Below are 14190 nucleotides of genomic sequence, written 5' to 3'. Positions count from 1 at the left end.
CGCGTGGGACACGTTTCGAGGCGACGACTAACGTGTTCGTTCGGCGCGCCAGCAACGTGCGTGGAGCTCACATCGCAGCGAATAGCGTGCTCAACAAGAGCTTTCGGCCATCTCCGGCCGCCCGAGTGGCACCATGTGCCTGCCGAGGGGAGAACGGTATCGTGCTTACGTAATAAACCCACGCTGCCGTTACGTAATGTGAAGGTGACCTATCGCGGCTGTGATTGGTGAGTCAGAAAGGGTGTTGTCCTCGGTTCGGGGCCGCTTCCCCCACCACCGCCGCCAGCCGAGCGACATTGAGCAGCGCCGCACTCGGGCGCGCAGTTCGCCAAGTTCCGTGAGCGGTGACAGTTCTCTCGTGTTCTTAGCAGTGTGCTCGCAGCTTCGCTAGTGTTTGCATCACTCTGTCGTCATCTTGGATTATACGGCACAACTCCATCGCAGGACGCTTGGTAAGTATTTTCCATTCTTTTCCGTTTTGTTAGTAAATTCACGCCGTTCTAGCGTCAATTCGCCGTTTACTAAATTTATGAAGGTTTTGTTATTAGCGAACAAATCGCAACATTTCATCCATGTTTCTCATAGAGTGCATTAGTTTTCCAGAAAATTTGTCATGTGTCAGTACATCTTCACAATCGCGGTAACAAAAAAAAAAAAAAAAAAAAAAAAAATGCGAAGACTGTGCGCTACTGTTTTCACATTTCGTATCTATTGTGAGGTCACACTGCACTATTTCCATCTTTTTCAGTTGCTGAATTTATTCTTCTCATATCTGATGTTTTTCTTTGTGTAACTGACAATCTAGCGCGTGATTAGATAAAGTATTTGAGCGGTTGTAAGCATAGCGAATGTCTCCACCCTTTAAGTAACTATACAACTGAGTGGGCTATACAGGTATTCTTCATGTCAGGCAGTTTTACGTAGTATTTGACTATTGTTGAAAGGTGTGTGATGATTAGGTATAGCAGTAGTGTCATCTGGATGAAATTTTGTATGGTCTGGATGGCTCACGCAAGTTTGCATCATTCTTGCAGAGAAATCATCTGAGTCTGTTGAATGATGCTGACAGCGGTAGACTCCTAGGACCTCGGAAATGGCAAAATATCTGGTTCTTGTGATGTAATGAGTAAGCTTCGAGGGGATGATCAGTGTTTACGCTAAGTGACGCAAAACTTCGGTGTCGTTGGAAATCCTATGTGACAGCTGAGCTGCAGCAACGTGATAGGTTGGCGTGAGCTGAGTCTTTTGTCATCGCTCAGCTCATTGTGCAATTGTCGGTTAGAGTGAAGAGTACGTTGCTCCGGGCTTCCCAGGTTTCGCACAGGTAGCTGTTTGCCGCGTGACGTGCGCCTCACGTGGACTCCTGACGTCACGTATGTGCAATGCTATAACGGTGTGTTGCCATCCTGCACAAGTGTTTCACCTGTTGACAATTTGTCATTTATAGACTATACGTCGCTGTGGTTGCACATTTTGCAGTGTAAGTAGGTTCAATAGTGCGCGAAAACGCGTGGTGGGTCCCCTTACACGATCTGCTCTTTGTTCTTGAGGCGCGTGGATAACAATGAACGATCATCTCTTTTAGACGACAGCAAACACAAATTTGCGCTCATCTGTGTGTGCTTAATTAATTGTTGCCAAATACAAATATTTTGCAAGATAGTAAATGTAAACGCTGTTTTGAACACATTATGAAACATCATAACATTTATCAGTTTGTGATACAGTTGTATGGATAGTCACTCGCAGAAGTTTTTGGAATTCTCTATGGTTGGTAAACTGAGCTTTTTTAGGACATTAATAGTCTAATTTTAGTTGTCTGTTAATAATATCTGACAGTCTCTTTCATGATAATGTACTGCTCTGGCCTTTTTTTTTTATACATTCCGTCGTTACTGATATTAATCTCTGGCATATGAAAATGCCATTTTCGTCTAATCCAAACTATGGTCAGAGTCTTTCTTGCGCAGGAACGTGAAACATATTTAATTCATATCATTCGACAGAATGTAGTTTTCACGCATTTACTATGTTATTTTGTAAACAGTCATACAGTTAGTTGATTTGTATCGAGTCATAGGAGCTTATGTTTTAGAAATTACGTCACTGAATTCCGTTCTTTGTGTTATGTTGGGTTTCTTAGTGAAACGTAGAAGCCATTGCGTTTCCACGTGCCACTTTTTCTATTTGTTTTACTAACAAATGTTCAATTATTTAGTATTCACGTAATCTCTCTTTTTCTCCTCACAGTGAATATTACTTTCGTAAGTTGCCAAATAACACTTTCTGGCTTTGACGGATGAGCGTATTTGACGTAACTCTTTGCTAATGAATGCTGTGGAACTCGTTGCAGATGCTCTGAGGCACCGAATTATGGTGGCAGAATTTGTCGCCCGCCAAAGTGGATCGCCGATCAATGGTGAGACTCCGTCGCTAAACTGCACGATGCCAGGCAGCAACTCCTATTCCGAGCACGTGATGGTGGACTCTCCCGAGCCCGAACCGCCGTATTCGGCGGCACCAACGAATGGGACGCCCCAGAACTTTGATCTGTCGTCGCACGTGAAGCGCAAAGAGCTGTTCACGCAGCGCAAGCAGCGCGAGTTCATCCCCGACAACAAGAAGGATGAGAGCTACTGGGATAGGCGCCGACGCAATAACGAGGCGGCCAAGAGGTCACGCGAGAAGAGGCGCTTCAACGACATGATCCTCGAGACCAGAGTTGTCGAGCTGACGAAGGAGAACCACGTCCTCAAGGCCCAGCTGGCCGCCTTCAAGGACAAGTTCGGGGTTTGCGGAGAAAGTCTCATCAGCGTTGAGCAGGTAAGCATCTCAACACCTTCCCATAATACTGTTTTCTACTTTTCTCTTGCAATATTTTCCTTAAACGTACAATAGATGTCTACAAATAGAAAATCTCTGATATTTCATAAATATAACTTTATACTGGACATTTTCATGATGCACTGATATCCATTAATGATGTGATATTTTCATTACCACTTACAGAACATTTCCATCCCATATATTACTTACATAACATATGACCAGGTCTGTTATGTGTTCTACATGAGCGATCTCCATGCCTTGTACAAGGGGTTCCCTACAGATTTACGTACCAAATTCATCTCTACGAAAATTGTATTTCAGTACATCCACTGTACAGATTATGAAAAGCAGCACACTTCATATCAACGCCCCTACATCCGAGAAACAAAAGGGGGCTGAAATGAAATCCGCTGAGTTAATTCTGACGTATTAGCTCTTCTAAGTAGTTTCATATCAATCTACAGCCTTGATTTCCGCGAGATATTCCGTTACTTTTTATGGTAAGCGGAAGAAGGGTAGGATGGCGCTCCAGGCCAAGGGAGCGCCTGGAAGTATGTGACACGCAGCACGTCGAAGCCCGCTGGCTTGTGTAACGGGGCAGGCGCTGGCGAATTCTGCGCGGCGACCCTGTAGACGTGTTTCCTATTTCTGCGCGCTCAGATCTGTGTCATTGCCGACGTCTCTCGCAGTATCCTTAAGGCGCCACGCATATAATTTTTGTGAGGTCGGTACGGTACGTGAGGAGCGGAGGCGTCCTCGTGACTTCCGCGACCAGAAGGAGGTAAGTAGGTCACAGCCGCCTCCGCTACTCCTACAATAGCCAGCACCGTCCTCTGGGTTGACGGATTTTTCTCGAAATCTGTTCCTCTTTTTCGGACAAAGGCGTTATTTTTCTCATGAATACCTCATTTTGGCATCAGCACTATTTAATTACTTCGAGCCATTTTACTGTAATCCTCGGGCTTCCCTGGTAGCTTTTGCTTCACATACAATCAATCTCAAACTTATATAGTCTAATCACACGAAGAAAAAATGAATGAAGATTGTAATTTTCTTCTATACCATCATTGGTATGCATTTTATTCCATCATTTCTGATTTGCGCTATGTCTGGAGATGTTCATGAAGTTTTAATCGGGTTTTCTCTGAGAAATACAGAAAATAAAACTATTTGTTTCGTAGTGGGAGTAATTTGTATTATTCCGTTGTTGATATCTTCAGTTTTAGCTCGAAAATCAATTTGGTATAAGGATAGTTCAAATTTTATCGCTATTACGAAGTGGTGCACTTAATTTCACTAAATTATTTCCTTTTGTCATTTGTTACGCATGTATCCAGGGAATATACCCTGTCGTTGAAACAAATGGTACAGTCCTGTAGTGGAGAAGGAAGGTTGCATAGTTCACAGAACGTGTAACCGTTTACGTTATGGACTTTGGGAAAAAAACAGTCTGTATGGATATAAGTTACATATTATACCCGCGCTCCCTTACTACCAACAACCTTCTCTCGTTCGTTTGTTTCCTAAGTCTCGAAGGCTCTTCTCACACGAATACAAATGTTTCTTATCAGAGGCCCTGGACAGGCATTCGGAGGCATTGGAATTCAAGGCCCCAAGCATCCCTTCAGGACAGGTTTTCCATGGTTTCAGTTCATGTAGCAAGTCAAATTTTCAGCGCCATCCTTGTATGTTCCGAGGTCGTTCTCTGTCCCTGATGACTTCATCATGCGTAATTAATCTTTATTCTTCCTTGCCGCTTGTTTCTTCGACCTCTTCCTCTAACACACAAGCGCTTGTGGGACGGAGAGGTATGCCGACCGCAGATCGAATTTGCCCGGTGTACCTACCAGTCTGAATGTGAATTTTAGGCGGTTTCCAACATCCCACTAGCTGCATACGGGGCTGGTTCCCGTGTTTCCCCTCAGATACACGCTACACAACCATTTCGAACACTTTTTTTCACTTGCTAATGTGCTTGGGGACTTGACCTCCGCTCTTTCATGCTTTCGTGTCCTTACACCTTAAAGCCTTACTCAACATCAACATTTTTCACACTCCATTTTCGTCAGCACCTATGTGACACGTCAAATTGACAGACTAATTTATTATCAACGTAGTTTTACTGCGTACTTTGAAAGGACTCAGGAGATTCCTAACATTAATTGTGTCTGTGGCAGGTGATGGCTACGCTGCCCACGACGGAGCAAGTGCTGAGCTTCACGAAGAGGCCGAAGCTGTCGTCGGCCGGGTCTGTGGGGATGCCGGTGGGGCCGCCGCTGCTATACACGCCGGGGCCCGCCCCCGCGCCAACCCCCACACCCTCGGTGGCACCCGCCCCCGCGCCCGCGCCCAGCCCCATCCCCACGTCGGTGATCCACCAGCCCGTCAGCGTGCAGCCACTACACCCTCTCCAGCACGCCCAGCCGCCTACGCTCGCCTTCCCGCCACCTCCACCGCCACACCACGACGCCTACCCTGAGCACGATGCGTACCCCTACAGGTAAGCATCATCTCCATCTCTCGCTTCCAGTTCCCCCTGGAATGGCACTTGCACTAATACCGCAACCTGCTGGAGAAAGGGTTGTAATTGACGTTCGTTACCTACCTTGACGACTGCTGGGTTGATAAGGGATCCTGGCTTTACGGAATATCTTAGTCACAGTGAGCCATCTCCAGAGGTGCAGGTATTAATTCAACGGCCAATTGAATGATGAACTGTAGGTGAAGGTCAATTCCTAACTTGGCGACTGTGCCAAAAAGTCAAAACTTACCTAAAATCAGGGATTGGAGAAGGATTACTAAATTTAACACAAACCTATTTCAGGTTCACAGTCTCTTTCATCAATCGTTTTATCACGAAGCTGGTGGTTGGACACATTATGCTTTATTATGCAGTGTACCCAATGTACTAGATGTAGAAGATAAGACATGAAATTATCTCGTATCAAGCAGTACGTTTTTGTTGATAGTCTGTCAGTCACTGTATCTCTCTTTCTCTCTCTCTTTGCGTATGTATATACGCGCGTGCGAGATAACGCACGCTCGTGTGTGTGTGTGTGTGTGTGTGTGTGTGTGTGTGTGTGTGTGTGTGTGTGTGTGTGTGTCGATTTGCAGGTGGGCAGGTTTACTTATAGATGGTATTATAACAATGTAATATAATTTAAAGAAATGAGAGGATCACCTTTTGTCGTTTCAGTATTTTAGAAGCGTAAAACGTCAAGATTCTTCAACACCGAACCTCAATGATTATGATCAAGCCAGACACGCATTCTACATGCGGGGGATTCAAATACTCTCTTGCCTTCTATACTTTGATTTCAATAAATCGAGTCATGCGAAAGCAGGCATAGTTCTGTTGAGCCACTGGCGCTTTCCCTCCCCATCTTGAAATTCTCAAGCTTTTACTCCGTCTCAATTTGTCTTAAACGTCGCTGGGCCGTTAAACTCAAACTTTTAGTCAATTCTCTGAACTCAGCGTTGTTCTCTATGAAGATCACATTATTTTTTTGTGCTCTAGTCACCGTAAGAATCACACCTGTCTGTGTTCATATCAATACTGAGCCAGTTAAACCATGTATGCGTAGGGGAATATAATGAGTCAGCAATGAATCTAACGCTAAGTTTTCAGGAACTTTCTGAGATTCCTCCGTTTCAGTACAGCACACACACGTTATAGATAAGAGTATTTTATTGTCGGAGGGGCCGTTGTAAAGGGGATGGATTTTTTATCGGTTGGGTTCCAGTGAAGGTATCAGTGAGAAGGTTATGGAGAGCACCTGTTATGCCAGTCAGAGTAATGAGCTGATCTGGTTCCCGTGGGCTGCGGATGAAAGCCGGCCCTGCTACTCGATATCGAGTCCGCCATCTCCGAACTGATACGCCCGCCGCGAACGAGGACCTCGCATGTGGGAGGAGGGGAAGAAAGTCGGTGAGAGAATGTGGCTTTCTGGGTTAGGAGGTCGGCTTTCTCCGCGCCGGGAGCGCTGCACTCGGCCGGACGCGAAAGCTGCGCCCGACTTCGGCAGTCACACGCGCGCCCGTTTGAACAACCACCCCGCCTCCGGGTCATTAACCGTGAAATTAAAAGGACACTGCGCGCGGTGCTGCAGCGTCAGCACTCTGCAATGAGTATGTATATTAATGCTGAGGACGTATTATTCGAAACAGCGAGAACAGACTGCCACAGCGTGAAGAATTTGCGACACATACCGATTAGGCAGATATTTCTTCGCAAATAAATAGTTATTTAAGGGAGAAGTAATAGACGCCAAAGAAAGATACTGACAACGTGGAACAAAGACGAGGAAGAGTTGGAGTGGGAAAATTATTCTTCTCTGACGTAGCTTTTTGTTCGATTCCACCAACAACAACTTCTAAACTTCTATACGGTTATGAATACTGTTTTGTAGAAAGCTAGTAACAAACGGGATGTAACTTTCAGCCTAGTTTGTGGGACACGCAATATTCAAGCGCCTGCCGATGTGGATGTAATCCTCTTTCAGCAGGGACGCTAGTGCACAGGCAACGGTGCACTCCGTCTGTATTTCAGGCTTGTAGGGAGACATCTGGAGCAAGGAAAACGGTGCAACGTTTTTGTGCCTGAGAAGCTGTGATCACTTCTGACAATAGCAGGATTTTGCTAGTAGCGTCGCGCAGTGCTTTTGTGTTGTATTCTGATAGCAACTTTCGAAGACATACTCTCAACGACTCCGCCCTAGTGGCATTGTTTTTCATTTTGGTCTAATTCGTGCGTCAAGTTAAGTCTGTGAGTTTTAATATTATCACAATTTTCACCTGCAACAGTGTATCTAGTCCTGCAGTTATGGCTTCAAGTAAAATCTGATGCAGAGTAAGTTTTTAAGGAAACCAAACAGCTAAGGTCCTCTCCCCCCCCCCCCCCCCCCACACACACACACACACCAGGCTAGAAGCAGTATAACCAATCTGTAAATTCTGTGTTGAGGTGTGAGAAAGTGTACTAAATGTCTGCGTATCGCGTATCTGAGGCTTAACATGGGAACCACCCCTGCAATCATTCACATAGTGGAACGTGGGAAACTTCCTAAAAACCATATCCAGGCTGGGCGGCACATCGACCTATCGACCTCACGTCGATCCGGTGCCGGCATACCTCCCCGTCCTGGGGGCGGTCGCGTTAATACGCGAGACGACCCGGCCGATTAAATAAACTTTGATATCTATTTGTCGAATTTTCGTTCAGAGCAAATGATCGCTCAATGACATTTATAGAATGCCTCTTTGGGGTAGCAATTCAGCCGTCAAGATATGTTAGTAATTCTACACAGAAAAGGCCGCCCTTTAGCATTCATTTTCCCAGTCTGCTGATCAAAGAGCGTCCCCAGCGGTTGGGATGAGGGGGTATGGACAGCCTCTGACCCCAAGACGTATCTTCACACACAGGCCAAACTAGTAATACGTGGTTCCATACCCCACCCCCCAAAACATATCTTAGTTAGTATCCTACACAAGCTCCTGTCTACACTGGCGTTATTTTAAACATTTTCGGTACATAAGTACCTCTAAGAGGCGGCATTGTGCTGACTTGTTCAAATAGCTTGTACAGTTTTCCTCAAACTAGTACATTACATAACATTTGTTCATTACATAAAATTGTTTCGGATCATTACATCATATGATGATTTCGTTTGGGTGTGTCGGTATCTTCCCGCTCTACGAGCACCACACGGAGGACAATTTTGTCAGGTAATTCGTTTCCATTTCGTAAGCGTCAACTATAATAAGGGATAGAAATTTCGCTGGACCTACCCCCGTGCAAGAGCAATAGAACCTTGAATCGAGGAGAAAGGGGGAATGGTGAAAGGAATGTACGTGGAAAATGGTGATGGCAGCGCGAGCCCCTTTCACCGCGGCAGGTATCTGCGTGACCTCGAACGCGGAGTCAGTGGCCGCCAGAAGAAAGTGCGACTTTCGCCGCAACGCTCTTCCGCGGCTGTCGCAGCATTGTGCGGAACGGGAACGCTTACCTCGCCTCTCTCCACCTTTACGGCTCTTGTCCCCTTCCTTTCTCTCCTCCTTCGACGAATATATAAAAACGACCACTGATCTACAAAATATGGTGATACGACCTTTTTACGGCCACAAATATTGCGCAACCTGGTTATTGCAATACGTAGGGCTCAAATGAAAATATTATTACAGTTCGAAATTACCTTCAATAACGTAATGCAAGTCGTCAGGGTCCATTCAGCTGTTTCAGAAAGGTACAACCATACCTTATCTTCACGCAACGAAGCTTCGGTTCCGAATAATAGAAATAATCTAGAACAACAGTTGTTAAAAACATTTATTATAGAACTAATTTACGACTGAGACACTAAGGAAATTTATTTTCTTGTGAATGGACCTCATTATGCCTGTAAAGTGTGTGGTAACGTTAGTTCGTGGTCTCGAATAATCTGCAGATATTTACTCTGTATCAACATATGCTACGTTGTGACAGAGTGCGTTCGCGTGAATCGAGACAGAGCATTGGTAAAGATACAGAACGCAAATTTGGAAACAACGTATCGTCTTGATCTTGAACAAAGTTTTCCCTCTCTTGCAAAGAGTAAGTACTGGAGGGCAGCCTTCTCTGTATGAAATTTGCAATGTTGTGGCTTATCGGGCAACTTTTTAACATACAACCACAGGCACTTTCGACAATACTTTAACGGGTGGTTTCACAAAAATTGGTACATACAAACTAGGATTAAAAATCCATGACTAGAGCATATCGTAGTAGTAAATCACCTTCCGCTAAAGACATTAACTTCGTAACCAGTTTTAGTGTACGCATCTGATGATAGTTACAGCTGCTCGAAACCTGCTATGGCACAAAAAAAAAAAAAAAAAAAATACTGTTGCGATTATTTGTGCCAGACTGCAGTCTCCTACAATAATCTTTTATTGAAGGGTAGCCACAACGTTCATTGGATCCTTTGTGAGTAAAATATAATATTCTGTTGCATGTTCCTGTCCATGCTAGCTTCAGATACAGTCTTTAATTTGATGAAGAAATTTCTGGGAATGCACGTCTGGTGCACAGCATTTTGTGGTAGTGAATCACGGACTGTGGAAAATTAGAAATGAAGAGAATCGAAGCGTGGTACTGTAGAAGGATGTTGAAAATTAGATGGACTGATAAGAAAATAAATGAAGTTCTTCGCAGAATCGGCGAAGAAAGGAACGTCAGACAAACACGGATAAGGACGGCCAGGATCATAGCATGTGTGTTAAGACACTGGGGAACAACTCCAATGGTACTAGAGAGAGTTGTAGAGGGTAAATGCTGTGGGAATGGACAGGGTCTGGAATACATCCAACAGATAGCTGAGAGCGTAATATTTGAGTGATATTCTGAGATGAAGAGCTCGTCACAGGATAGAAATTTGTGGCAGGCCGCATCAAACCAGTCAGAAGACAGTTACTGAAAAAAGTGTTCCATAACTGTCCACAGCTATATAGATAATCTGATATTTACTTTCTCAATGTCAGTCGGTTATTACACCTAAAGTAAGAGAGAGAGAGAGAGAGAGAGAGAGAGAGAGAGAGAGAGAGCTACTGTAATCCAGACTCGAGCACAAACTGTCAACAAACATTACTTTTGCTAACAACGTAATCGTGTTGTAAAAACTCTATGTGCGACGTATGTAACGAAGGCGCTTTTGTTTTCAGCTTCCAGCTGCCATCGCTACACCCGCCACATCCGCAGTTCGAGACGTCGCCGGTGCTGAACCTGAGCCGCACGGCGCGCAGCCGCGCGCAAAGCCCGTACGAACTTTCGAGCGGCGACGAATCTGCGTCGGCCCCCGGCCCGCTGCCGCTACCGCTGACGCTGACGGTGTCCGCAAGCAACAGCCTGCCGCACAAGCTGCGCCACAAGAGCCACCTGGGCGACAAGGACGCGGCCACGACGCTGCTGTCGCTGCAGAACATCAAGACGGAGCCGGCGGCGCGCGCGTCGCCCCCCTGGGACGCGGAGGGCAGCAGCGACGAACGCGACTCGGGCATCTCCCTGGGCGGGCCCGCCGACTGGGCGGCGGCCGCGGCTTCCGGCGCGACGGCAGTGCCCGTGGGGCTGCCGCCCCCGCAGGACGACGCGCAGCTCAAGTCCGAGCTGGCCCGGCTCGCCTCCGAGGTGGCCAACATCAAGAGCTTGCTCACCGGCACAAAGCCCACTGCGCAAGCCGCGGCCGGCGAGCAGTGATGTCGCCGCAGTCGGTCACCTGGTTTCTCACTAGACTGCCCATTGGCCGGCTGTTATCCTGGTAGGACGCCTATGGCGTCACTGTGTGGACCCCCCAGTTGGGGTCCGAAACTCTCCCTCGCACGTCAAGTGTGGCCTCAGTGGCGTAATGTGTCTGAGAAGAAATCCGTCAGCATCCCAGCTTTAGTGTAGGCGAAGATACAGACGAAAATGTTCCATCAGCCAGACTGCGCATCTGCTCGTTTAGGGCGCCAGTACATCTCCGTCGTTCACGAAACTGCGCCCGTTTTTCCCGCAAGAAATCAGGGTGAATCGACATATTTATTTTCCTTCAGTTATATTATCTAAAAGAAAACTAAAAATTGAAAAGGATGTCCTTGCAGTCCCGGTTCCAGACTTTTGTAGACGATGGGACTACAATTTTCTATGACGATTTGCATTACTTGTACAGATACACTGACCTGTGCATGTTATGCAACCAGCTCGTGTTTTTACCTATCCACTCCCAGACCTCGCCAAAACCACTCCATATCACAGAACATATCTGACCTTATTCGCTCATCCTGTCATCTCCAAACGTGGCGCTTGTTGCGGAGTAAGGCATCCATTCGTTAGATATCTACGTTAAACGGGCTGTAATGTCATTTAACTGCTGTAACACCAGATGTTGGAGAGTCTGGAATGATATTTATGAACAATCTTGACCCCTTTTTTATGTCATCTCGAGTCAACAATGTACTGAGACACAACACAAACTACAAATGGGGTCCATACTAACTTGAGGTTGCCTCGACGAGTTCCTTCAACCAAAGAAAGTGGACATACTTAGTAAACGTCAATCTGTAGTAATCAGAAGAGGCAGCAAATAAGGCGGCTACGACGCACGTATCTGTATTTGTAATACAAATTTAATGTTCTGCACTTTCTGTTTATATGGAATTGAACTATTTTCACACAAACAGAAAGTCATAATTCTGGCTATGATCTCAGTTTTCTCAGCCGATTACGACGATTTTATGTACTAAATAGAAAATCCAAATGATACTTGAGTAAGTGCTAGAATTGTTAATGATACAATCAGTACATCTCATCAAAGGGAACTTTAATTGTGACTGAAAATGTAAGAACTCTTGTACTTTTAACTTAAATAAAGGTTGATGTGTTAGTGCCTGAGCCATCAGTTTAAAGCAGTAATTGTTATAAATACTTTTTTATGCAACCGCTGTTAAATTTTTCAACAATATTGGTGTCATATTTTCTGAAAAATTGTACTTCCTACTCGTTAAACTGTCATTTATTCTGCAATGTACTTCCATACAATTTTCGTGAAGTGCTGTACGCTTCCTTTCCTTAAATTCTTGTAGAGGAGTAACTTACTACTTTCAGAAGTATCTGACTGATTATGTTTATTAGTTATTTATTTTTTCTTCCTCTTAAGACTGGAGCTTTTTACTATGTCTTGCAGTGTTAGTTTTTACAGTTTTGTAAAGTAATGTAACTTATGTATCTCATAAACCTAGCTAAGAACTTACTGAATTCTCAAGGACATTGTGGAACATTTTCACAGTGCTGTGTTTGTTCTGTACTCTGTGATTGGCCGTGCACTTCTGTGGACTAAAGATGTAGTGCATACATAATGCGGCCAGAGAGCTGACGATTGGTGTACAATGATGTTGCCAAAGGAGGCAACGTTCACATTGTATCATAGCTGTTTGTGAAAAAGTTGTTAAATATTTATTGTCGTATTTAATTGCTGTTGACATGTAGAAAGACTGTTGGTGGTTTGGATCGTGCATAGCATTAGTTTGTGATTGCAAAATACTGAATGCTATTTTCCTCTTATTTTTATACTTGGATTATTTTAATATCTCAGGTTTCTGTTTCCTGTAAATACGTCCATCCTGTTAAAATTATCTGCCTGAAGAAAGCTGTGAATTGTTCAATCAAATTCAAACACTGTCATTTGCGCAAATATCTTACTGCTGTACCTTCTGCCCTTAAACTGATTAGAAGTATGTATTTTATGAATGTACTGGAATAAACACAGTTTGCTTTTTGTCATATACTACCTGTATTATTCATTTCAATCTGTATAATATCCTCATTACGAGAAATGTTACGAATCTAAATGAAAGGCAGTGAAAATGTCAGAAAGGGTTTGTAAATATTATTGATGAGATTCAACCAAATCATGACATCAGCTTTCATTGATGATTCTCTGTGATATATTGTATCATGCTGCAATATGGGCTCTATAGTGAAATCTGCAGTCACCACACAATAAAATCATATGTATAGAAAAGATGTAGAGCAAATCTGAAATCTTAAAACCAACTACTAAATTTGCCAAACGAAACAGAGTAATTGTATTTATAGGCTTAACGAAAATCTAACAGTCATACACATTATTCAGCTTACTCGAAGAATTTCTGCTTGATCAAAAAATGGAAAGGATCAAGCAAATCGTGGCTCCAAAACATGAAGAGCCAATTTTTTTTTAACTCACTGAATCAATCAAAAACACTTTCGGAGATCAGACTAAATAATTTCCGTTTAATTTAATTCTGAAAAGAGGTTTTTGAGACACCGAGAAAATCTAAACAAATTAAGATCTTCGGTAGATGTCTCCCGGGATGAAGTCAATCTTGATTTCGTAGCCTGTTTTTATGGGACTGTATTGCTCTCCAACAAATCCCATCGAACAGTTATATCTGTAATGAAACTACACTAACAGCAAATCCAGAGCTCCTAGTCTCATTTGAAAACACGCATTGTATACAGTGCAATAAGCAAAATCAGGATTCATTATTGTGCTAGTTTATAACTGAAGTAAGTGGGTGAAATCATTCAACCTGCAGAGCCAAATCGGTAAATAGTCAAAGAAAAAAGAACATTTCTGCAAAACCACAACGACAGTGGAGATACACCTGCAAAACAAATACAAAAAGATTTTATAGGAAAGTCCAAACTACGATACCATAAAACAGTAACCAAATCAAAAGTGCTTAAGGTATCTTAAACTATGGCACATATGACACTAATGGTGATACATCTCACTCAAAAAATATCGAAAAAAGAGTAGAAAAGATTCTTAGGAATATTTTAGAGCCAAAGTTAAAAAAGGAATCGTAACG

At 44.0% G+C, this 14190-nt stretch overlaps 1 protein-coding gene across 1 annotated transcript; it reads left to right on the top strand.

The window, feature by feature from the left end:
• Positions 1 to 321: 321 nt before the first annotated feature.
• Positions 322 to 13119, top strand: LOC126248307 (nuclear factor interleukin-3-regulated protein). Its single transcript, XM_049949178.1, has 4 exons — positions 322 to 452; positions 2354 to 2823; positions 5007 to 5329; positions 10525 to 13119. Exons 2-4 carry the CDS (start codon positions 2374 to 2376, stop codon positions 11054 to 11056), a joined length of 1305 nt encoding a protein of 434 aa, XP_049805135.1. The 5' UTR covers positions 322 to 452; positions 2354 to 2373; the 3' UTR covers positions 11057 to 13119.
• The last annotated feature ends 1071 nt before the right edge of the window (positions 13120 to 14190 follow it).

This window comes from Schistocerca nitens, chromosome 3, assembly GCF_023898315.1.
Source record: "Schistocerca nitens isolate TAMUIC-IGC-003100 chromosome 3, iqSchNite1.1, whole genome shotgun sequence".
Lineage (NCBI taxonomy): Eukaryota > Metazoa > Arthropoda > Insecta > Orthoptera > Acrididae > Schistocerca > Schistocerca nitens.
Note: the sequence above shows the minus strand (reverse complement) of the source record. Positions and strands in the feature narration are given on the sequence as shown.

Coding starts and splice junctions, on each gene's coding strand:
- LOC126248307 (XM_049949178.1), top strand. CDS start 2,374: ATGGTGGCAGAATTTGTCGCCCGCCAAAGTGGATCGCCGATCAATGGT. Junction 2,824..5,006: donor GTCTCATCAGCGTTGAGCAG/GTAAGCATCTCA, acceptor TGTCTGTGGCAG/GTGATGGCTACGCTGCCCAC. Junction 5,330..10,524: donor CACGATGCGTACCCCTACAG/GTAAGCATCATC, acceptor TTTTGTTTTCAG/CTTCCAGCTGCCATCGCTAC.